Source organism: Microplitis mediator, chromosome 3 (genome assembly GCF_029852145.1).
Source record: "Microplitis mediator isolate UGA2020A chromosome 3, iyMicMedi2.1, whole genome shotgun sequence".
NCBI classification, from domain to species: Eukaryota; Metazoa; Arthropoda; class Insecta; order Hymenoptera; family Braconidae; genus Microplitis; species Microplitis mediator.
In genome coordinates this window covers 25562167-25589640 of record NC_079971.1, presented here as the reverse complement: position 1 = coordinate 25589640, position 27474 = coordinate 25562167, and the positions used below count along the sequence as shown (strand labels likewise).

The 27474-nt window shown below is 30.9% G+C and overlaps 1 protein-coding gene across 3 annotated transcripts in view; it reads right to left on the bottom strand.

The window, feature by feature from the left end:
* The window catches only part of LOC130664981 (membralin), a 40243-nt gene extending 14181 nt beyond the window's left edge, over nt 1-26062 (bottom strand). The window contains exons 1-10 of one of the 3 annotated variants that reach the window (XM_057465202.1): nt 25880-26062; nt 24353-24872; nt 24053-24288; nt 22463-22673; nt 22243-22384; nt 21704-21947; nt 21405-21495; nt 19734-19791; nt 17685-17768; nt 10338-10470 (exon numbers count right to left, since the gene is read on the bottom strand). In XM_057465202.1, coding sequence (XP_057321185.1) covers nt 10338-10470; nt 17685-17768; nt 19734-19791; nt 21405-21495; nt 21704-21947; nt 22243-22384; nt 22463-22673; nt 24053-24288; nt 24353-24691 — 1538 coding nt within the window. In that variant the 5' untranslated portion in view covers nt 24692-24872; nt 25880-26062. Of the gene's footprint in view, nt 1-10337; nt 10471-17684; nt 17769-19733; nt 19792-21404; nt 21496-21703; nt 21948-22242; nt 22385-22462; nt 22674-24052; nt 24289-24352; nt 24873-25599 lie in introns of all 3 variants that reach the window. The other 2 variants (XM_057465203.1, XM_057465201.1) reach the window with 2 other exon arrangements.
* Between the last annotated feature and the right edge of the window lie 1412 nt (nt 26063-27474).

Sequence of the window (27474 nt, the reverse complement as noted above, 5' to 3'; positions counted from 1 at the left end):
CAACCTCGAGGTGTGCTCCCCCGAGCAAACCCTGCCCGACCCAACCCACCATCACCAGATCACCATCACTACCACCATCACCACCACCACCAACAAGGATTCTGCTGTCCTCTTTACTCTCTGTTCTCTTTTCTCCTCCAACCCTCGTCTCTCATTTATATATATACAGGTGTATATACACACACACACACACACAATTGGCAAGTCCCTCACTCCACTATCAAAAGCTATCCTACTACCTAACGTTCCACCTCGGTTTCTCTCATCCTCCATATCACCTACTCTACTTCATCCTGTCGACGAAATGTTCAAGTTACAAATTAACTTGTAGGGATAGCAGTTTCCACTTCAACACACATACGCACTATCAACTTTTAAATTTTTATTTTCAGTAAAATTTCAAGTATTTATACAAATATGAACGGAAATTTAATTATCATAATGATAATTTAAAAAAAAAACACAAGATATTTGTGAAAAATAATGATATACTAGAGAAATCCTAGGTTATTTATATAATTGGCAATCAAGTCTCTCAGTCTTTGAGGTGTAAAAACGCTCAGAGCTACCAGAGAGTCTGACCATCCATGAGAGACATTTCCGGTGAAGACACGAATCAGTTGAAAAAAATAAAAAGTAAAAAAAATATTTTTCCCTTCCGTACTTAATCTCAAATAAAACTCTATGTTTACTTTATTTTTATTATTTCCAAAAGTATCCGTAATTAACCTCCATTATGGTTGAGCTTGCAACGCCCTGGGTTTTTTTTATCTTTTTTTAACTCTCCCAGCCTTTGTTTCTTTTCACATGTATCTTTTATTTTTTATCTTTTCTTATCCTTCAGCCATTCGATATCACTCGACCGTGATACTCTCTCAGGCTCTTTACTATCTCCAAGATTCCAATCTTTAAGTACTTGATTCGATTAAGTTAGAGATTGATTTTAGTTAATCACATTTTTTATATTTTATTTCCTTTCTTTAAATTCATAGAAATTCATAAAAAATATAACTAACTTGTGGTCGTTATTATTATTATCATCATCCAATTAATAATAAAAAAAAAAGTATAAAGTAGACCCAGTACCCGATCAGGGAACTAGTACCCGATTACTCATGTATTTTTATATATTTATTTACTAAATATTAGACTGATTCAAAAAAATCGACTAATTTTTTTTTCTTCATTATATCGAAAATATTGTTGGAAATGACGAAAAAAAAAATACTGTGAAAGTTTGAGCTCTTAATATTAATATAAACAACTGCTGCATCGCGATTTTCTATTTCCCGTTTAAATAACATGGGAAAATTTATTTTTTAAGCTTTGGAATTTTGTAGCTCTCGGTGGGACCAATACTTTTGAATGTTCAAGACATATTCTAATGGGAAATTTGATGCTCTACAAAAAAGGTCTCTTATAATTTTTCGATATTTTTATTTCTTCAAAAGTAATTCGAAGTTAAAATTAGATTGACGATAAATTTTCAAATTTTTTAAATTTTTTGACGCAACCATCAACTTTATCCAAAAATTATAGAGACCTTTTTTGTAGAGCGTCAAATTTCCCATAAGAATATGTCTTGAACATTCAAAAGTATTGGTCCCACCGTGAGCTACAAAATTCCAAAGCTTAAAAAATAAATTTTCCCATGTTATTTAAACGGGAAATAGAAAATCGCGATGCGGCAGTTGTTTATATTAATATTAAGAGCTCAAACTTTCACAGTATTTTTTTTTTCGTCATTTCCAACAATATTTTCGATATAATGAAGAAAAAAAAAATTAGTCGATTTTTTTGAATCAGTCTACTATATATCGATAAAATGGTTACAGGAATTAGTGACATAATCGTTGTAAATTTTACTATGATCATAGTAATTTTTCCATGTCTATTTCAATTTCCGTCAGCATTTCAAAGAAGAATAATTTTTCCGTATAGATTTCGGTTTTCTGATTCGACCCGCCGACCTTACAAAAAAAACCAGACGTCCCAAGGTACCACTCCCAAGTTTATAGTCGCTAATGACCCCGCAGTTAAAAATCGACTTTATTCATATGCATACATTACAGATGTTTGAGATAAACTCAATTGTTTATGTGGTATTCAATTATTTAAATCGATTTTTCAGATCTGACGGTTTGAATCTCCTGGTAATTCGCTCGTTGCTCAATAAAGTTCTGACTAGAGTTTTCGGGTGATTTTTTAATCTTGTCTCAGTTGGTGCTGAATTGTTTTATTTCAGATTTTACTGTATAATAGATATAAAAGAAGTTAATGTCTCATCGTTAGTAGCAAATGATTTGTTCTGCGTACATTTAGTATCAGAATTGAAAATTTAATTGGCAGTGTTCATTAGCGAGTTGAAATACAAGATAGATAACAAGGCTAGCATTAAAGACCCACAAATCTAGGTGATGGCTGGCAATTTCAGTAGCCTTACTCCGAGGATTACTCATTGAACTGTATTATTGTTAATTCCATATGAACGCTTAGCACAGTGGGATTAAAGTTTCTCCATCTCCTAGCTACTGGTAATACTGATGCTGTTATTTGTACCAGGACTACACTATTTCTATCTCTCATACTGATTATTCTCATTGCCTATCAATAGTACTAATGTCTCTACATCTCTATGTCTCTACATATCTACGTCTTTGCGTCTTTGCGTCTCTGATTCACTAACAAGTACCAGTAGTACTCGGTAACCTATGCCGGAGGCATGCATTGCTCCAACTTAGTATAACAAAGCAACAGAGGATTTTAATTGGAATCCACTAGCAACAGCCGTACCAGCAGTTGCAGCAGTTTCAACAGTTGCAGTAGTAGCACCAGGATAATATATACATATACATTTATATATACATAATACTAAACCAGAGTAGGGCTTATATAGAATAGCAGGTAGCTACAGATTTAACGAGTCAAGAAGAACAGAAACTGCCTGAAGGAGTCCTCTATTCTCCATCCTGTATCTTTACTACTCTCTGCTGTACTTGATAAAATTATTCAATTATGTACTGGCATATATAATGGTTGTTTTTAAAATGGATTAATATAAACAATAAATAATTTTATTTGTTTATTTAGGGGAGGGTGGGGCAGAGCGGCCCTCTTAAGCCAATTATTACTTTTTGTGGCTTTCAACCATAAGATCACTTTACTTTTGTCCTATTTCGAACAAATTTATGGACATTTTGCCAAAATTCGGAAAAAAAAAATTTTTTTTTGTGGGGCAGAGCGGCCCCCCTCCAAAAAATGATAAAAAATTTTTTTTTTCGTTTTTTTAAATTGTTTTCATCATCAAGAATGTATTTCTTTTGCTTGACAACTATTTTTGGTTTTATGTTAATTAAAAAAAAATTTTTTAAGGTGTAATAAATCGTTCACTCTCGATTACCTTAATTACTAATTGTTATTTAATAAAAAAAAATCAATTCTATAGTTTTACTTTATTTCAAAAATTTATCAACTAAAAAAGAAAATTTTTTTTTATTTCTTTTTAGTGACCAAATTTGCCTCTTACATAGAAAAACGGCCGAAAAATATGAAAAAATAATTTTTTCGGAAGTTTCGGCTGGTCCATTTTGCCCCAGGTGTTATGCGTAGGGCTAGAAATGTGGAATTATAATAATTTTTTTTTAATTTGACAATAATAATATGAAAAAATAACTTGCCCCAAATGTCATGCGTAGGGGTAAAAATGCGCGAACATATCGGATTTATAGTAATTAGTCAAAAAAAAAATTTTTTTTTGATCCAAATTTCAGGAGGGCTTCTCTGCCCCACCCTCCCCTACTTATTGTTTTAGCGAACTTTTATATTTTATTGTGAAAAAGTAGAGTAGGACTACATGCAGACCATCACCCAAGGCGTCGAAGCGTGCCGGCATTTATAAATGGAAGCGACGTTGCCATTACTATGCAAATAGATTCACAGTGACACGAAGTGAATGGGTATACCCTGGCCACCCTGGGCACCCGACGCCACTGATGCCACTGATGCTACCGGAACACCGTTTAATAGAGTGTCGTTTCGCTGTAGTACGCCACACCCGATATACATATGCCAAGTAATGAAATTGTCCAAGCGTTAACATTCGACCGTTTGTTTCACGATCGGATGAATCTGCTATGCTACTATTACATAGTGATATCACAAAATACACGTTCCATCCTCATAATTCGTTTTACATTTCATTATCATATCTACAATATTTATAAACATTTTTTTCAACCGATTTAGTTTTTAATAAACTTTGAATTATTATTCGTCCGGAAGAACATTTACTTTAATTTTATTAAACTCAAGAGCCTATGGGACTGGTAAATTTACAAGTGCTACATAAATTGTTGTAAGAATTGTCTCTATTATTTTAAAAGTAAAATTTTATATTTTTTTTCGAGCAAAGCCAGAAACGTATTTTCTTATTTTTTTACTATTATTATTATTCAGGGACAAACTAAAGACATTTATACTAATTCGGATGGAAACCGTTAAAAGGATAAAATAAAGATGCAAAAGTACGTAATACGGGCATATAATATAATACGGGGTAGACAGTTGGGTGTCATCACCGTCAATTCTCGTTCAGTGTAACGACGCGTCGTCGCCAATGCCACTGCCTCGGAAATTCGCATAATCTTCTTGCTAGTGTGTTACTAAAAGTCTTATAAATTTGTTAATAGATATTTTATTTATCTATTTTAAACAATGAAATATATTTTTTAGTTACTTTACGTGTAATAAAAAATTAAATAAATAAACACCCGATTTATATTGACAGAAAAAAAATTTCTTAGTGCAAGAATTTATTTCTCGCTCCAAAATTTTTTTTTTGTAAGTCTATTGAACAAATATTGAATTAATACAATTTAAAAGTTTTAGTAAAAACATATCAATCATCGAAATATAACAAAGCTTTTTATTCATTATTATTATTATTTTATTTTTAAATAAAATATATAGTGGCAGTTTGGAAATGAATTTTCATTGAGTACAACACTAAAACGCTAGGGAACTATTCACAAGCAAAAAGCTGAAATAATGGGTTCTATGCCAAGTACAGAATGTCAACTTTCGTGTCGACATTTTGTACTGTCACACTGACAAAAAAAAATATAATAAATATAAAAAACGAGAGTAAATATAAAAAAAAAGAAGGGTAAGAGCGTCATATCCGAAAAAAAAACATTTTTCAATAGTTTCACGTGACACAAAAGTAAAGTCATTTGGTATTCGTACCAGGTCACTTGCTGTCCGGAACGATCAATTGCTCTGGGTAATTATCTTTGGGAAACTAATTTTCTCACTGGCACTTTCTCGTATTGCAATCATTTGAACCCCATCGATTTTTATTTATTTACAGTTTGTTGATAAAATTCAAATAAATAAAAAAAAAAGTTTATAGGGGAAGGAGGGGCAAAAGGGGGTAGGGTAGGCAAAACGGGATACCCCCAAAATTTGATAAAAAAAAATTATATATTTCAAATGGTTTTTAAACATTTCAAAATATCTTCTGTAAATATAATTAAGCGTAACTTTGAATTTTTTTTTGTAAACTTTTTCAAAAATCAATTGTTAGTTGAAAAATATTAATGACTTTTGTTTTATGATAAAAACTATTAAAAATTTTTTTTCTTTTTTTGTATCCAATAAACATGTAAAACATAATTTTTCTTCATGTAAATTACTTACAAAAAAATTCAACTCAATCAAATTCGTTTAAAATCCAGAATTTTTTTTTTTACCTTTTTTAAGGGGTACCCACTTTGCCCGCAGAAATGAAAAATTTTTTTTTTCAACGGTAACTGAAAATTTCTTCTATTTACTTTGAATATCATTAAAAAAAAAAAAAAGATTTAGCGTATTTGAGTCCTCAAAAACTTGGTATTTCCTTAAGTACCCCCTTTTCCCCTCCCTCCCCTATATAAATATTAATATGCCGTTGTGTTGATGTTGATGATAATACTTATATATGAATTCATGTTTAAGTATGCTATGAAGAATCTGGTTTCTGGTATATTTATAATATATTAAGAAATGCGAAATAATGGACCCGTGGAAAATGATGCCGAGTACGTCCATCAGCGTCGGCTCCAGCTCTCGAGTTGGCGCCTGCCTGACGGACGCTATTCTAGATATCACCCTCCGTTTCCACTCTTTCTACCCTCTTTTAAGGTAGACGGACACAGACGCTGTGATTAAAACCCCACGAGTAGTATCGGAACCCCCGTCTCGAATCCATTTCTGTATACACTCTCACCTCTACCTTTGCCTCTGCCTCAACCTCTCATTCGTTTCTCTTTCCATCGTCAAATAAGTCAGGGAGAAAGAAATCAATATAGTTTAATGAACTAAGTCTTCCAATTGTTCATAAACAAATAAAATAATAATAACAATTATGTAAATTACAAGAAATAAGTCAACTGGAAGAACACATAAATATCTATATATATATTATAAAAAAAAAGTGTGAGTAGCAGTGGGAGGGGGATCCATATCAGCAGAATGACAATCGACCGCATCAGGCAATTCGCAAACCGCGTGCTACTACCACATTCACACAGCGCAATAACAATGATTATTCATCATTGTACGCATTCGCGGGCACAGACGCTGGTGATAATGAAATTTCACGAGCAGGACAGGATTTCGTATATACGCGACGGCAATAGGAGATCATCATCGGACGGCTCTCCCGTCTACTACTCTATGAGCCGACCGGATGACGCTAGTCTTTGTGGCATGGGTAATGTTTGCTCTGTAATTTCGCCTCGAGTCTAGTTCCGGGGGATGGGTACTGGCGCAATACTGATGGTGAAACAGACAAGACTCGAAGCTCTCAACCCTCTCAACCAACCAACCAACGAACTAGCTATCCACCCACTCGCTAACTCATACTACAGCCCTACTTTTAAATAATTTAAATATTCTCAACCTCAATAACAATAATAACAATAATAATAATAATGATAATAATAATAATAATAATAATAATAATAATAATAATAATAATAATAATACCCCTGATAGCGATCGTACGTCTGTTATTTATATAATTGCTTAACAACTTCTATTATGGACTTTATTCAATCATAATCATACGACCTCAGTTATTTGCAGACAAGCCCAGCTGATTGCTGTATATAAGCTCACATTGATGATGAAGAACCCCATCATCGAGATGACGTCTATAAAACACTTTTATAAAATTACCCTACTATTTTAATCAACAAATATACTAAAATAAAAAATGGGGAAAATAATTTTATATTTCCATATTGATCCGTGTCATATCATTCGATGTTTGAAAATTTTTTTTTGTATTTAAAAAAAAAAGAAATTTAATAGCAAAAGTGTGGAACCTCGGATAAACCGTGAGTAGTTCCGGTCAATTGTGTTTACCCATAAGTGAATTCTGTCAAACATGTGCGTGCTCCGTCCGATAACTGCCGGCTAGATAGAGGTACTCGCGTTGATCCGATAACAATTCACTTGTGGAGTTGGTAATGCGAGACGGTCCACGCCCCTACATCCATCATACGTGCCAAGTCACCCCTGGCTCTTACCACTACTACTTCAACTACCACCTCCTTTTACCACCTTCATCGAATCCTATCTTGGGTTAGTACCTAGTAACATTCATCCCTCTTATTCTATCAACCAAGCCCTCAATTTTACTGATGCTTATTTCGGAATAAAAAAAAAATTCAACTTTCGACTTGACAGTTTTTGTCTCATTGCTTCACTACTTTATACAATTCACTTAACAAATAACCGTTTTATTTTTAAACCACTTCCAAAGCGTTGTCTATAAAATTTTGAGCTCAAAAAACGGCTGAACCAAAAAAAAGTAATTTTTGTCCCGCGATATCTTTGGGACTAATCGACCGACTTGCACGTGCGTTGATTAAATTTTGAGGCAGATTTTTTAAAAAACTTGGAAGCTACTCAGTCGACTGATTCCAAAATCTAATAAATTTGAAAACTTGATGAGCCCTTTTGATTGCCGCAATAAAGTTCAAATTAGTGTGCACCCGCACACACGGGCGTTCATCTGAAAATAGTCGAAATAGTTTCCTAAGATTTTAAAATGTCGGCATCTGACGAAAACTCGATTTTCAAAAATCGGACGGAAGCCAATAACTTGCGCACTTTCCAATTTTTAAATTTCAATCAAAAGTATCCAGCAATTAAAAGTAACTTGATAGTAGGGTGTAATAATGATTCAATAAAATAGTAAGAGGCAATAATACATTTAAATTAAATAAATATAAATTTTTTCACTTGTCTCGTTTAGATCAACTGTATCAATATACAAAGAATTTAGTTGAACAAAAATAAATAAAAAATGAACACTCATTAAACATTAAATTAATATCAAACGAATAAAAAAAGTATTCTGCAATATGAAGTGTCGCGTTTAGTTACTAAAGAGCCATTTCATTATATGTATAAAATTAATTAAATTCATTATAAAAAGAATGAAAGCTTACATCAATATCACAATTACAAAGTCTACAAAAGGGCATTGAAAATTTTTATTACGAATAAAATGAAAAAATATTTATTTAATTATTTTATTTATTAATGAAATAAGTAATAATTTATGTTTACTTGATATTTCAAGGGTATAGTAATGCATCTTAGATGAAAAGGATTTTAATTATAAAGATATTCAGTGGTTAGGGTGTTAGAGAATCCGTCAGATATTCAAACAGAGTCACAAGCATAATTTGAGGATTGCAAGTAATAGTCGGGCTTCTCGTAATTGAACGGCATGTTACTCGCTGTTGTTCAAAGTACGAGTAGGAAAATTAGGTTAATTATTACTTAACCAGGAGTATATATATATATATATATGATTCCTTACGGCTTTGTTCCCCATTTCGAGGATTACTGAATTCACTTTAGAGTTTACTGATTCGCTATCAAAATTATATTGTATTTAATACTCAGTACTATATTCAATCATTTCTTATCAATATTGAACCTTAATCTATTAAATTTACCCCCCACCTCCCTAATATACTATTTTTTTAAACACATTCGTTTTATAGTGAAAAATTGTTTGTACACAGAAAAAAATCATTTCTGGGCGCAGTAATTTTTTTGTACTATAAATTGAACACAAAAATTTTCTTGGGACGAGAAAAAATTTATTGACTCAAAAAGTTTTTTTTTGCTCTGAGAAAATTAATTCTCGCCGTAAGAAAATTTCTGATTTCAATTCATAATACAAAAAATTTCTTGGGCTGGGAAAAAATTTTCCTGGGCTGAGTAAAAAATTCTTGTGCCAAGAAATCCTTTTTTTCTGTGTAACTTGAATGAAATTTCTAATCACAACTAAACCTGGCAACTTATTTTTTCGGCGATGACTTTGATCGAGTTAGAAAATGAGCCAATGCAGTCGCTAAGTTTTGAAATAGTAGAGGTTTAGAATTTACGAAATTTTTAGAAAAAGTTTTTTCTGTCGATTCAATTGGATTTAACTTTTAATCCGAACACTCTAGCTTGTTTCTGTTTGTTGGATTTGAAAGCTCGTCTAATTGGCTCTGAATTTCACTATTTAGCTTAATGTTTTAAGCATTTTTTAAAATGCGAAGTACTGGGATTTATATACGTGTCTTGTACGATAGTTTTTTGAATAATGTTAAAAAAATACCCTGTTATGTATTTACAAAGAAAATCTTTGACTAATTCAGAAAAAGTTTATAAAAGTTACAAAACGACAGTCAGTGTGTTTGACCAAGAGAAGTTTTTCTTTTAAATATTTAAGACGCCTGTGTATTATTTGAAAAAAAAAAAATATATATACCTATATAATATTTTTCACTTTGAAAGTCTTGATTCTTTATAGCACAAGGTAACAATGTAGAAATAAATTCTTGAAATATATACGGATTTATATATTGTGAAAAATAAAAAAAATATAAAAATGTTGTGCCATGCGATGTAGGAATTTGATCTCTTTATAATACTTTTCTGGGATACTTGTATCGTTTCTTTGATGTTTTTGAGAAAAGAATCGTTTTTTCCGATTTTTTATTTTTACATATATATTTTGTTTTTCATTTCGAATAAACACAGATCAATTCACGTTTAGTATGTTGACTAGGAATAAAAAAAAGGGTTTGCGTATCCGCTTGGGGCTACTTTGTTAATCGCTTACCTGTTCCTTAATACTTTTTAATTAAAAAGCACTTTTAATTCTCTTGTGTTTCGGACAATGTCCAAACCAGTAGAAGAAATAATTTCTTCAAGCTTTTAGTTCTTTAGATTTAATATAAAACTTTTTTAAAAATGATAATAAAAAGTTATAAAATATGACTCACCGTAACCAGTGTCGTTTAGTGATTGGCGTATGACAGCAAATAACATCATACTGGTCCGCAATCCAAACAATTAGTATAATGTAAAATGCAGTGGTAGTATCGTTGAAAAATTCCGACATTATCGTTTCCATTCCTATGACATGGGAAAAAATAAAATGGATTGTAATAACACGGAAAGAAAATTATGGGAAGTTTTCCTATGTATTATGGGAACCATTCCCATACTATTATGGGAATGGTTCCTATATTGGTATAGGAACTATTCCTATAATATTATGGGAACTATTCCCATAATGTTATGGGAACCATCCCTATAATATCATAAAATTTTTTTTTTGCACAATAGTGTAGAAATTTCCCAAAATTTGAATTTTCTTGAATGTTTTGTGCTGACAAAAAATTCTTGTTAAAAATTTTAATGTTTTTTTGCCAATTACGATTTTTTTTTTCAATGTTTGAATTTTTGTTTTTATGTTTAATAATATTTCTGTTTATTGTAGAAGTGATTACTGCACTTCTTTAAATTAGTTTTTTCATGATAATATGGGAACCATTCCCATAATATTATAGGAATGGTTCCTATAATAGTATGGGAACTATTCCCATAATATTATGGGAATGATTCCCATAATGGTATAGGAACCATTCCAATTGCATTATGGGAATCATTCCCATAATATTATGGGAATAGTTCCCATACTATTATAGGAACCATTCCCATAATATTATGGGAATGGTTCCTATAATATTATAGAAAGTATTCCTATAAATTATAGGAACCATTCCTATAGTGTTATGGGTATCATTCCCATAATTATAAGAACTATTCCTATAATTATGGGAAACATTCCTATAATTATAGGAACCGCTCCCATAATTTATGGTCGTAATTCCTATGATGATATAGGAAAAAATTTCACAGAATTATGGGAACCGCTGCCATAATTTTCTTTCCGTGAAGACACAATTACAATTAAAAGTTGGTCTACTTAAGGGCAATTAAATTAAAATATTTAATAAAGTCTGGTGTGTCGAAATAAAAAGTTGTTTCAATATGGTCTTTTATAAGAGAAGAAAGGACAAGAGGAAGTAAAGAGAGTTAGAGAAGGGAAGATGACGATAAAGATCCACTTTCCTTTTCTCAAACTTGTTCAACCAAGGTTCCTCCTTCGGGAACACTGAGAAGATGATGGGATGAGATAGAAGTGACTAATGGTTCAACGCTGTTAAGTTCATTTGATGGAAATTTCCCCTGCAGTTTGAGCCAAAGTCGTACGTTGAATTGCTGGCGAATCCCAACACCCTTCGCAACCTCAATACTAATCGGAAATTTATACGGGTAACTTTGTCATTCTATCTCACAGCCGATTGATTTTTTTTTTTTATTACTATTATTATTTACACTCTTTATTTTCGGGTAAAAAATAAAAATAATAAATAACGTTTATAATATTTTAACGAAAAACTATACTTTGTTTACTAAATAAACCGCATTTTTAAATCGGTATTACCATTGGCAAGTTATGAAACCGCAGACAGATATACAAATATACGACCTAAATACATAAAAACCTCATCCCTCTTTATATCCATCTCCAGCTACAGCTTCAACTCTGCTCTCACCATTTTTATACATAAATAATTATTATTTTTATTACAATAGTGAATAAGATGAAGCCTTAAATAGTTTACTAAACAAAGTTATTATTAATAAATATCAAAAACACGGTACTTTGTTTATAATAAAATAATAAAATTAAAGGTATAATAAAAACATAAAACATTCCGAAACATAAACCCGGGTATTATCGACGTTTTTCAGCTTATTTGACCTGAAACCCTGTCTATTAATCGAATAACTCTACCAAGCAATTAAATCGATGCACCACACCATGGATTTAACCCCTGTAAATTTAACATCGACATGCACCATTATTTTACGAATACAACTTTACGATTTCAATGATTATACTACTCGTACAGTACACTAATTTTTTAACAAAAAAAAAATCCGATTTTTGTACCAATTGATTTTATTTTTTACTTTTCTACAAAAATAAAAATTTATTAGATTTTATGTTCCTAATTTTAATTTTATTTTTTATGAATTAGTAGAATTAATTCAATTTAAAAATTCATTAACTAAAACAAAAAAAAATAAAATAAAATTATCAACGAGACGAGAACATCGCATCAGAAAACACTAGAGACTACGAGCGTGTTCTTTAATGAATTTTAATGATACCGCTAAATTGTGTAGCATTGAGTGGAGATAAAAAAGAATATAGAGAAAAAAAAAATATGGATACCGAGGGACAACTACTGTGGTCAGAAAAGTGTAAATATTTATCTTGAAACGCACTGTTAATTGGGATTAATGAATTTGCTAATTTTTTTTTACCACCTATTCATCTTTAGATAGTTCATTTAGCAACTTTTTTAAAATCATGTTAAGTAAAATTATTCTTGGCGAAACTGATATAAAAAAAAAATCTCATTTTGTACAGTACTATATTAATCTAAAGAAAATTAACAAAGAGTAAAAAGCTAAAAACAAAGAAAAAGAAAAAAAAAGTCGAGCTCTTGACGGGAAAAATGAATGAGCCAACAATTGAGGGTGTGCCAAAAGATAATTAGTTTCTTGATCAGACGCCATTTACATTCTGTTATATATTTTTCTCAATTATTTTTTTACTTAAATGAAACATTAAAAGTGTAATAGGGCTGTAATTATGAATATAATATAATTAATTTATGTATTATGTATCATTTTTAGTAGATTTCATAGAAATATATCTAGTATTTGTCCTCATGGTGGAATACCATTTGTTCAAAATTATATATATGAATCTTGGCACACACATTCTATAAATGATTATTTCGGTTAAGTGCAAAGATGAGCGAAATCGGTTAATTAGTTGAGAATAGTAGCGATTTAAAATTTTCAAATTAATAAAAAACTTACGCCGCTTTTTTTTACGGATGATTATGAAATTTTTTATATTTTTATCTAGGCGATTGTCTGGATCAAGTTCAAAAATTTTGAAAATCGGATGAGTATTTGGGAAATGGCGGCAATTTCAAATTTTCAAATTAATAAAAAACTTACGCCGATTTTTTTTACGGATGATTATGAAATCTTGTATATTTTTATTTAGGCGATTGTCTGGATCAAGTTCAAAAATTTGGAAAATCGGATGAGTATTTGGGAAATGGCGGCAATTTCAAATTTTAAAATTAATAAAAAACTTACGCCGATTTTTTTTACGGATGATTATGAAATCTTGTATATTTTTATTTAGGCGATTGTCTGGATCAAGTTCAAAAATTTAGAAATTCGGATGAGTATTTGGGAAATGGCGGCAATTTCAAATTTTCAAATTAATAAAAAACTTACGCCGCTTTTTTTTACGGATGATTATGAAATTTTGTGTATTTTTATTTAGGCGATTGTCTGGATCAAGTTCAAAAATTTTGAAAATCGGATGAGTATTTGGGAAATGGCGGCAATTTCAAATTTTAAAATTAATAAAAAACTTACGCCGATTTTTTTTACGGATGATTATGAAATCTTGTATATTTTTATTTAGGCGATTGTCTGGATCAAGTTCAAAAATTTGGAAAATCGGGTGAGTATTTGGGAAATGGCGGCAATTTCAAATTTTAAAATTAATAAAAAACTTACGCCGATTTTTTTTACGGATGATTATGAAATCTTGTATATTTTTATTTAGGCGATTGTCTGGATCAAGTTCAAAAATTTGGAAAATCGGGTGAGTATTTGAGAAATGGCGGCAATTTCAAATTTTAAAATTAATAAAAAATATTGCTTTCGTGGTTTTTTTCTTGGATAACTTTTTACTCTGTGTTTTGAGATAATTTTTTGAATTTTAATAACAATATCAAGTTACATAATTGACTGACGTCGAAAATTCATTAAAAACGTCAAAAAAAAGTAATGTTTCATTAAATTTTATCTCAAAACTTGAAAATAAAAAAATAATGAGAAATCTACTTAAATTCCGGATGTCGAATGGCTTTTTTTAAATTATAAAATTTTAGGACTATTACTAGAGTTTTAAATAAATATTATACTGGGCATTTCTAGACGTATGAATCACAATGATGGCGTCCGAGATGTTCTCGTAACGCTTGGATAACAGGAAAGCTAATGCACCCGTTTAAATGCATACTAGTCGGGTATTTTCTCACTAAGTTAAGCCAAGGACCCTACCCAACTTTCTTTCACGCTCGACCACTCTACCTTTTTTACATAAAAATCCTAGACTCGATAATCTTATTTTCGATAAAATTTATCAAATATATTTTTTTATAAATTCGCTTTTAGAAAAATTATACTGGATTTCAAAAATGAATCATTTATTTTTTCTCTCCATTGTATTAAATAATAATAATAATATAGAGAAAAAAAATGTAATAAATTTATTTGAATACAGATATATATTGTTGTCATCTTGGTGAGAGATGGAATAGAGATAAGACTCGAGAAAGCGACAGTCGAAAACTGAGATTCGTATAGCAGGAGAATGAGATGACGGATGAAGAGCAGGAAGCGACACAGGAACCGGAACCCATTACTTCAGATAACAACTTCCTCAAGGTACCTCACCCTGCTCTTTTACTATATCCTATGTAGCCCGGTTTGCCTTTACTTGGTATAAACCGACCAACCCTACTTGGCTACATGACAACTGCTGATTTCACCAGGAAATTTGCCACTTTTGTTGACATGTTGGTCACATCCGAAAGCAACTAGTGGCCATACTCTAGAGAAAATATTACATTTTCTTATCGAAAAATTATTAAATCTAAAACAAATATTTCGTGTCACGACTAAATATCACTACCTCTTTATCATCTATCAGAATATCATGCGCCCGAATTTCACAGCGTATCAATATCAAGCGAGTGATTATACATGTAATCAATTATTCATTATTTTAATTAAATTATTTAATAAAAATGAAATACCTGCAATTATATAAGCTTTGATTTTAACTGATAATATTAATTCGATAATAATGAGTACTAAATCTCCACAATGCTCGAAATGTATCATGGAAAATAATGATGTTATGCAATAAGTTTGTTTAAAAAAACTAAAAATATGGGAAAAAAAAGTAGCATAAATATAGAAGTTTAAATTATCTATTTCGATTTCCGACCAATATCTACGATCAAGTGTAAGAAGCAGTGGAAATTCAACTGATAGTTGAGGCTTGTTTCCTCTAAACGGATGGGGTGCAGACTTACATTGAATATATACAGTAACAGAAGTAGCAGTAGGAGCATTACCACACGTAACCCGATTTTATCCCTAGTGAACTGGTAAATTCACTTAAACCAATGTAAGAGCACTTAGAAGATTGATTTTTTAACCGGGTCGCCGGACCTTAGAATCGACGAATGAGAATTTAGATGGATTTTCTTACTCCACTAAACGATTGCTTTGATAATGAACGTAACATGAAGACTCTTTTTAAAATCAAGACCAATCCCAAGAAGAATTTTTATTTCCATCACAAAAAGCTTTTTCACGGTTTTCGAAAGCCACAAACTAACAATCTACATAAAGATATAAAATATAAGTGTCATCATTTATAGATAAAAAGAAGGGAGAGACTCAAAGCCACAAAGTATCATGTGATAGTTGAGGTATTTGTTAGCATCGGCTTTTGATTGTTAAACATCCCAAAGTTTTGTTGAAATAGGAAGTAAAAAACTGTTTGAAAGGGTAATGAATAAAAAAGAAAAGAAATGGGAAAATAGGTAAATCAAAAATGTTAAAATTAAAAAAAGTAAATGAAAATGGGCAACAGAGAATTGGTAAATGAAAATGGAACAGGACGACAACCCAACTGTTGCGCGTTCATCAGAAATTTATGCAAAATCCCTGGGTTAACCGTCCTGACCAATGAGCTTTGTAACTGAGCCAAAGTCATGCCGGCGCCACTGATTTAGTAAAAAGCTCTTTAATATTTTACAGTTGGCTGGTTACGTCGGAACGCGTTAAAAAGGGGGTTGAATTTTCACTCGTGTATTTGTGACGGTTGAAAAACAAGAGTACTAAGGGTGACACCAGCACATTTTCTCGCAATTTAGGCATCAAATGTGCATATTTTATTTTGAATAACTATTCACACTAGCTTTTATATAAATAAATATACAAATTTTAATTATTATTATCATTATTATTTATGAAACTTGTTAATTTACTCGTATAAATATTCTTAAACAGCTATAAATTATCCGGTTGGTTTAATTTTAGGATGAAATGTATGATAAAATTTGAACGCATTTGCTGCTAAACACTTTCATTAACTATTCCTCATACTGTACTTAGTTAATGCGATTAAACTCCACACAAACACGTTCGAGTGCAACGAATTATATATCATAAACTCTGTTCAATGCAATAGAGAACACAGGATTATAGTAATTAACAAGATATCATGATGGATGTCGACGATGTGAAGACTCTTTTTGTTATCTTTAATTATAAATAAATCTATATATGGATAATTCAACTATTCAATACTAAATTATTGAGTTTTTTTGATCGAAATCGATATATTACTGGTATGATTTGAAAATAACAGAGGCGGTGATGTCTAATCAGATAATTTCACGGTTCAGAGAACTCGGAAATTTTATCTGTAAATTTTTGAGTTCAAAAAACGCGGACTTACATCTGAAAATAGTCAGAATAGTTTCCTAGGAGTTCAAAAAGTCGATTTTCGAAAATCGGACCGAAATCAATAACTTGGGCTATTTTTTAAATTTAAAATTTTTATAGCGGGAAATTTAAGGGCATTCTCAGAGAGTGCCCCCCACTTTTTAAAAATATGCAATGACTTTCAACTGTCATAACCGTATTAAAATTTTATTAATTAATTAAAAAAAAATTAAAACCTTAATTGAAAAAAGGACAACGTAGTCGTAATTTCGCTGAGATATAGAATTTGAAAAAAATTACTTACAATTGATATCAGTTGGGAGTTAAACGAAATTTGTTGAATAAATTTTAGCCGCCAAAATTTAAAAATTCGAATTATAAAATTGACATGACGATTTTACTGAAATTTATTTAACGAATTTTGTTTAACTCCTAATTGATATCAAGTGTAAATAGTTTTTTTTTTAAATCTATATATCGGCGAAATTACGACTACGTTGTCCTTTTTTCAATTAATGCTTTAATTTTTTTTTAATTAATTGATATAAATTTGATACGCTTATGACAGTTCAAAATCATTAAAATTTTTTAAAAAGTGGGGGGCATTGTCTGAGAATGGCCTTAAACAGATGAACAAATAATAAACTTACCAACAAGAGCCAAAATTACAACCAACAATGACGCTGCTGGAAATGATGCCGTTACATTGAATTCAAGCATTTGAAACAGATCAACTGCAACAGAAAAAAAATAAAAGTGTGTTTATTATGAAATTAAATAAATATGAGTTTAAATTACGACAAGTTATTTAAAAGTCTGGCAAGTCTTGTAACGAAATACGAAAAGAAGATGCTAATAAAACTTGGTGACGGGCTCGATCTTGATTCAAATTTCTCTAGCTATTACCGAGACAACTTTTACGTACATATTTTCTTGTACACATTTAATATACACCCCAAGTCGTAGGAGTTTTCTAGTTGGCCCCCAACAGAACTTAGCCAATCCCAGTGCAGCTAGCTTCTTTATGCAAAGGAAACTCACGTCACTATTTTTTTATTTACTTTTTTTCTTTACCGCCTCATCTATGTGGCGTTTTAATGAATTTTAGATTTTAACTTACTGTCCAGTAACTTTTAAGACGTGCTAGTTATTAAAACTTTTTCTTCTTCCTCTTTTACACTTGGGTTAATACTTTATTATTATCAATATTATTTAAACCCACTTGTCGTTTCAACTTATCCTCATTTTAGTTTATTTTATTTTTATAAACCGAATATTAAAAATTGAATTTAAAATAAATAAACATCAAAGGTTTTAATATTAAACAATTTAATTAAATAAATTTAAAAAAAAATGATCCAGCAATTTATTTAATGAAAAAAATAAAAATTGGTGTGAAGATTAATGACCAGCCGAGGACAAGAAGTAGAAAAAGTATTTACTTACCTTACTCTGAGGGAATATATAACGACCCAAGAGTCACTGCTACGTTTTAAAAACCAATTTTTCATAATTCCCTGGATGGAAAACAAAAGCCAAAGTACCTTTGTATATATATATATATACATTTTTATTTTTTTTTTAAATAGCGCATCAACGAAGAGACACAAGCTCGAATGTCACTGGCCAGCCCATGTTTACCGGAGAGAAATAGACGCTAACAAAATTAACCGAGACAGCCATTTTACCTTTACTGTCCATTTTTCTACCACAATTTCTTCCTCTTTTTGCTTGACGCGTTTTCACTATTTGCTGCAGGCCAATATACTAGACCAATTTTACAAAACAACCAACTACCAAATCCAACTAAAGTAACCATCCCACTTAATAATAATTATTAATATACTCTATTTCATAATAACCACAGCACAAGTGGTTGGATATTTTCGTACAGTTTTTACTGTTGACTTATTGTAGACTCTAACAATAGCGATAATCAAGCATTTTATTATACCGCGTGATAAGAATTATTTAGAAGTTTAAATAATTAATCATAAATTAAAAAATGGGCGATTCAAAAAAAGCGATTATTGTTCATTTTTTGGGTCTCATGTGGAAATTTGTTAGTTTGAAATATTTTAAGAATCCGCTCCAAAAATTGGCTGGATAAACAAATTTTTAGAGTATTAACTCTGAAGAATTTCTTAGACGACGGAATTTTTTCATAGTAAAGGCTGCGGTGCACTTGGAAATATCAATAGCGAGACCTGATATTCTATAGATTTTCTATGGAATTTTTTAGACGGTGACAAATCTAGATTTTCTATAGATTTCCTAGAACAATCTATAGAATTTCTAGAAAAATTTAGATATAAACTATTGAAAAAACTAGGAAGAAAAAATTTAGAAAAAAAAATCCGAATTTCAATCATTTTTTGAATTTTCAAAATTTTCAAGCGATCCCCTAGAAATTCTTTATCGAGCTGATTTTTGGAGACGATTCCCAAAATATGTTTTAGGCTAGAAACCAACAAATTTTCATGAGACAAAAAATAAAATGGTCGGTTTTTTTTGGTCATCCCAATACATATTATATATGACTCTTATAACCGTACACCCAAACTATGAATTATCACAAATAACTAAATTGATTTATCTTATTTTAAAAATGAGGATAATTGAAAGTACATAAAAATACGTATTTCATTTCGCAAGTTTAAATTAATACATATATTAAATTAATGAACTGTAATACTCACCAATAAAAACAAATATTTGATGATGCGAATATCTCAAGAGCATTGAAATCGACACGGTCTGAAACAAATAACATGCAATACAAATTTAAAAATTTATATTTTTAAATAAGTTATTGTATAGTTTGACAATATCAAGTATTTCAGTATTTAAATAATGAATAAATACTAAGATTCCTATAGCAATTTGCAGAAGATTTTGAAATAAAGAACAATTTCATTTCGTTAACTCCGACCTGGCATTGCTAGTGACAAATTGCAAGCTGCTCTCACCGGTACTATCGGTTTCCGGGTGAAACGAATAATACAATTGAATTGCGAGCAACGCGAATTGAACAGGCACCTGTCGCCCTATGTTGGATAATCTGTTATTCTCAGCAGCTAACATCCAGTCCTTCGAGTCATATAAAAACTATTCATCCGTTCAACTAACGATTAATAATTTTAAATTCAACAAACTGATATTTATTATTAGAAATAAAATATTTTCAAGTTTTTTGAAAAATTTTAAATCAATAGATCACGATAAACGAATAATAAAAAATATCTCAAGTATAATAAATAAAAATAACAGAAATCGAGTTGTTTGTTAGTGTAAAATAGTTTTCAGCTTTTGGCAAATTGATATCATTGATTTTTTTTTACAAATACGACCAATTGTTTGTGTAAAAAAAAAATAAACATTTTATTGTAAAAGTTATAGTGGTATCGCATGCATGTACATGATAAAAGTGAAATAAAAACTAAAAATAATGAATGGAAAAATAAAATAGCAAAAAGGACGAGGAAAAACAAAAAAGGAAAAGCGAAAAGGAAAATAAAAAAAAATTAAAAGCTGTAACAAACGTAATACGAGGTATAAAGGGTGCATGACGAAAAGACTGGAGGATTGACGACAGTCAAAGCCACGTGACCGATAGAAATAAACTACCAACTAGCAAACCGTGTACAGAGAGTTTGAAACTCACGTGGATTGACACGCGACAGAAACTAACAGCTAAGTATTTATCCCCAACAGGGATTGTGGTGACATTTATCATTACGATACAACTCATGTTCAGACTACTTTGATAACTTGTGTTATTATTATTATTGTATTTTAAATAAATAAAAGTAAAATTTATTCAAAAGCATCAAACATCCAACTTGGCTATTATTTATTATTATTATGTATTTTAAAAAAAAAATTTTCTGTCTCGAGCCTCGTTGGCGTCAGGCTCGCGCATATTTCACGATAATTTGATACGAAATGACCAGCTTGGGGCTCGCGACGACGAATATGATGCCCCCTAATAACGTTGATTTATACACGAGCGGTTCAACTCTCACCAGAGGGTCGCAAGTATGGGGTCAAAAGAGCACCAACAAGCTGGGATTTTACCTCCCTTCTCTCTATCATACACCACTACCCATGACCAACCTCCTAGGCAACGGGAGGTGGGCGGTTAGTTTGAATTGATTGCCATATCCTCTTACGTTTCCCGACATTGCTGTGTGGATTCATGGCAAAAATAAAAAAAAAACCGTTTGATTTAAACCTTTGCGTATCAATCGTCCATGTGATGTCTAATAATATTTAATCTACCTCGTTTTTTTTTTTATTTCAACCATTATTTTTATAGAATACCACAATAACACAATTCATTGCTTTAACGATAATAATTAAATACTTACAAATACCAGCATAATGAAAAACGCAGCAAGGTAAGAAGTCCGAGCCATCCACATGCTGACAAAACGATAGTGTTCCCCAGTTACAACATTCCTGTAAGTATAAATAAACTATAATTACCCATGTAAAAAATTAACGTTTCGAAAAAGATCATGGCAGTTAACTTCGAAATTTGCGACGATTTTGAACTTTGAGTCTAAAGTTTCAAAAATGATCAACTCAAAGTTCAGAAGTGTCTCAAATTTAAAAGTTCCCGCTATGAATTTTTTTTACAAGGGCACATTTAAAATAAAATAATAACCGTAGAAATCCTTTATTGTCTTCATGTTCAGCCAAAGTTTTGATGCTTGCCATGAGAAGATCATCGTAACCAAGCAATTCATCAAGAATAAGTCTCGAAAATGCATCACCAAAACATTTATCATTTTGCGGATCCAACGTAACTATTTTAACAGGGATGTTAAGTCTTTGACGTACCGCTGGAGACAATCGTAGAAAGCCATATTCCAATGAATACTCGACGATGTATTCATCTTCTGGAAATACTAATTCATACTCAAAGAAAGTTACTAAGTTAATTCAAACAATATTCCTAGCTTTCTGCACCCATTTATATTATTTTCCCTAACAAATTTACTGATTGTGTTATCTTATATATATATTCGCTTTGTCAGCGACATAATTATCTCGAGTTTAATTTAATAAGCAAATAAATCTTTTTTTTTTAATTATTGTTGTTGTTGAAATAAATTTGGAAAAATAAAATATGTAGTCAGTAAACTCGTCATAAAAATATAACAATAAATGACAAGAAATAAATATAGTATAGAAAAAACTCACCTGCTCTAACTAATTTTTCTACTTTAGGCACATGATCCTTTAAAGGCTGAATGATATTTTTATCGACATTAAAATCAGAATTGACAGTCTGATTTGTAGAGTTTTCTAATTTAATTGTCGTTGTTGTGACAATATCCTGATCCTGAAAATAAAATTAATTACTCAAGAATTTATTGTTTTTCGTTATTTTTTAATTATTTTTAAAAAATAATTATCTTACATCTGATGCGCTAAGAAATTTATTGCTCCATAAATTAGTCGATAACGAAGGACTCATACTTGCATTAGTAATATTCAAATTTTTACTTGATAGTTCTGAAGCCGTAGCTGCTTCAACTGCATCATCATCATCCAATTTAGTATTGGGTTTTTCATTACTACTCTCGACAATTCGTTCTTCATCTACAGCCGAGGGTTCAATATTTATGAACCTAAAAAAAAAATATTAATATTATTACACGCAGATTATTTTTGAGTAAAAATTACCCACAAATTTCGGTACTGTAAGGACATCTAACCAGTAACTAAATTTTACTGTGTTGTTAGTAGAAATTGCACTTCATTTACATCCCAGACAGCATGCAATTCAATGACTACTTTACGTCTTTTTGAAGGCGTCCTCAAGAAGTCTTATAATGAATTCTTAAAGGTGTCGTTTTTAATAACTCTAATTATTAAGGGTGACACGACCGATGATCCGAGGACAATTGATCCGCGACAATTGATCCTTGCGACGATTGATCCGTCGATAAAATTTGTGTAACATGAAAAATTACACCCTTTTTTCACTAATTTGTGTGTGAGTATATTTTTTATGTTACACGCACACAAAATTAGTGAAAAAAGGGCGTAATTTTTCATGTTACACGCATTTTATCGACGGATCAATCGTCGCAAGGCTCAATTGTCGCGGATCATATGTCTTTGGATCATTTGTTACGCAACCCTAATTAAGAGTTCTTGAAGACTCCATAAATAAGACGTTAGTGTTGTGACGTCTACATGTATTCTTTTTTTTTTAACTTCTTTATGAAGTCAAAATTAGAATTTCCTTTAGACGTCATGGTAACCCGTGTAAAAAAATTTTTATTCATAATGAATTTAGATTTAAATTTCATCACGAAATTCAGATCGTAACACAAATATGACTTTCATCATGAATTTGTATCAACAATTTCAATCACGACAAAATTATGACTCAGTCAAATTTTTAGCCAAGTGATCCGAAGTTCATTCACTAAATTAATTTTAAAATCGAAACTGATTTACGATAATCGAGTACTTGATAGAAGAAATTTATTGGTAATTTCTGAGTCGATAAATTTGACAAAAGGTTTAATTCAGTCAAGTTTCTATCGAAGTCATCCCAAGTCCAATTCAAAGACATAATAATAAATTTTTAGAAGTGATACGGATTTACTAGACGAAAAATTGTGGGAGCAAATTCATGATGAAAGTCATATTTGTGTCACGATCTGAGTTTCGTTATGAAATTCAGATCTAAATTCATTAGGAACAAAAATTTTTTTTACACGGGAAATTCATACTGAAGTCTTATTTGCGAAGTCAGAAAAAATAACTTTTTTTAAAGACGTCTTACTGAGTTATGACATCTTGAGAACTTCTTAAAGATGTTAAATGAGACGTTCAAATCATAAATAGGAACTCATTCAGAACTCATCAAGACGTCATTTTGCTATCTGGGATGTTATCGAGTAGTATATTTTTCCACATGCCCTCACAGTATCATATTTTGGATAATTTTTACTAAAAATTTCTCTGTATATATTATTATTATTATTATTATTACCCATCTCTCTGTAATATCCCAAGAACGCTAGTTAAATCATCAACTTTTTCTTGTCGTAATTTTTCTTCTTTAGCGTAACTTTTTTCTATACTGTAATCCTCAGCTCCATTCCTTAGGATTTCAACTCTTAAAATGCCATCACGTGGCCACTCATCTCTTATGTGTTCCAAACAATTGGTTGGTGCACGTGAAAATACTATGTGAATATATGCCATTACAAAAAACGCCATTATTGCCTAAAAAAAAATTACAACATCAATAACAATAACTCATGATAAATAAAAAAAAAAAATAAATTACCTTTAACAAAACTATAAACTCTATAAATCTTCTTACAGGTTTAGGAAATGTTCGAGCATAAGCTAACGCAGCTTTTATAAATAAAGCGTGAAAAAGTCTATCTCTCATGTGATACAATGCATTTTGATTGTTATTATTTCTAGCTCGATTTATTAAACCTGGAGCAATTGCTCCTGCTAAACTATGATTATCTGTAACTCCTCCATTCTGACTATTATTTATATTATTATTATTCGTTATATTATTGTTATTATTGATATTATTATTCGTAACATTATTATTATTATTATTATTATTATTTAATGGTGGAGCAGCAATGGACACATCTGCCGCTGACATTTTAAATATTTAAATATTTAAATCTTTATTTTAAAATAGTCTTCAAATAAATTGTAATAATAAATATTACAATAAAATGTGCGTGATAATTAATAAAATTTATTGTTTTTATAAAATGTAACTTTACATTTTATATAAAGCATTTCAACAAATCAGTTGTCGCTGCTTCAAATTATTAAACCTGCAACAGAATAAAATTTTATTAAAGTACTTGGAAAAAAAGTGAAAGCAAAAATACACTTACTGATAATCAAAAATTTTAAAAAATTGAATTGCAAAACTATTGAAATTGTCATGAATTATTGACTTTGTTTCAATGACTCATGATATACATATATATTAATATTTATATATTCTCTAATGAACTAACATTTCTTTCGAGAACTGTCTAAATTATTTTTTTTTCATTACCAATTTTGTCACTGCGGTCATTAAATAGAAACGAATTTACCAGAAAATTTCAACAATGAATTAATGAAACCAGTAAAATATATGACGATTGTTAACAAAATAAAAGAGTACACAGAACAGAACTCGAGAGACTTAACCTCCAATCAATAACAAAAATATTCTAGAAATTCGTTCTGATGAATCAAAAAAATTGATTTTTTTAAATTTAACATATGGGTTATTTTTGTAGTTTACTTATAAAGCAAAATAAAAAGTCATGAATAGAAAGTGTCAGTAAAGTTACGTAATGACAACAAGCATTTAATTAAATTGTAATATTAATATAATTAATTAATAATAATAATTATTTTTGAAATTCTCTGTAATGATGAAATAAAATTAAATACTGAAACAAAAATTTTTGATTATCAACAAAAATGTCCAGCATTTGGACACCATATTTTATAAATAAAATCAATAATTAAAAAATAATTGTCATCGTTAGATTAATTACTTACATTGTATACAATATATGTACATTTATTTATTAGTAATAATAAAAATGATTATTATTATACATAGATGATTACTAAAAACTTGTTGTTGTTGTTGTTGTTATTATTGTTGGTGTAATAACTGAAGAAAGTTGTTGACAATAAGTAAAAATTATTGTTATTATGAAAAAAAAACATTAATGTAATAGATGTTTAAATACAAGAGAAAAATAATGGGGTCTCATTGCTCAGTGTTTTGACCGTTTTCAATTTTGACACACACACACACAGAACACACACGCACTTTTCATTGGTGAATTGTATGGTGTAATTTTGCGATTGCGGCAGCTGTATAATTTACTGAGTGCCGATGAAGTTAAAGAGGATGAAAAAACTTGGAGGTTGGAACTGGAAAAACAAATAACTACACTGTTTTTTTTATAATGGTTTTATTAGCCATCACAGTACGGATAATCTATATTCTTTGTGATAATCTATATTCTAGCGCGACATTTTAACCAAAAAAACTAATTTCTCTGTGGGTTGCGCTAAGGAGTGAGAAGCGAATTCCTCTTTTGAAAATTTACGACTGGTGGCGCGATGGTGGGAAAAAAGTACTAGACTGTGGATGTCGACAATAACGTTTCCGCTTTGATTACACAATGGATTTAATTAGAGAAGGGGAAAATGAACGTCAGTTTGATTTTCGGTTACAGGACCAATACTGCCAATACATGGGCTGTCGGGTATTTTGGGAGATGGTATCGACGTCGGGCAGATACGGGCAGATGACACTGTCTATGTCTTATTATGAAGAGTGGCCCGTAACTTTGCTCCTGTTGGGAATAACTCAGCACAATATAAACGTTTTTTGTTCATTATGATGTCCTCTAGTAGAGAGAACCCAAAAAAGCCAAAAGAAAAATTTATTTTTCGAGTTCAGAGCCATATGAAGACAAGGTGGAGATGGGTGGACATGGGTGGAGATGACTATCTATGAAGAGTAGCCTGTAACTTTGCTCCTGTTGGGAATAACTCAGCACAATATAAACGTTTTTTGTTCATTATGATGTCCTCTAGTAGAGAGAACCCAGAAAAGCCAAAAGAAAAATTTATTTTTCGAGTTCAGAGGCATATGAAGACAAGGTGGAGATGGGTGGAGATGGGTGGACATGGGTGGAGATGACTATCTATGAAGAGTAGCCCGTAACTTTGCTCCTGTTGGGAATAACTCAGCACAATATAAACGTTTTTTGTTCATTATGATGTCCTCTAGTAGAGAGAACCCAAAAAAGCCAAAAGAAAAATTTATTTTTCGAGTTCAGAGCCATATGAAGACAAGGTGGAGATGGGTGGACATGGGTGGAGATGACTATCTATGAAGAGTAGCCTGTAACTTTGCTCCTGTTGGGAATAACTCAGCACAATATAAACGTTTTTTGTTCATTATGATGTCCTCTAGTAGAGAGAACCCAGAAAAGCCAAAAGAAAAATTTATTTTTCGAGTTCAGAGGCATATGAAGACAAGGTGGAGATGGGTGGAGATGGGTGGACATGGGTGGAGATGACTATCTATGAAGAGTAGCCCGTAACTTTGCTCCTGTTGGGAATAACTCAGCACAATATAAACGTTTTTTGTTCATTATGATGTCCTCTAGTAGAGAGAACCCAAAAAAGCCAAAAGAAAAATTTATTTTTCGAGTTCAGAGCCATATGAAGACAAGGTGGAGATGGGTGGAGATGGGTGGACATGGATGGAGATGACTATCCATGAAGAGTAGCCTGTAACTTTGCTCCTGTTGGGAATAACTCAGCACAATATCAACGTTTTTTGTTCATTATGATGTCCTCTAGTAGAGAGAACCCAGAAAAGCCAAAAGAAAAATTTATTTTTCGAGT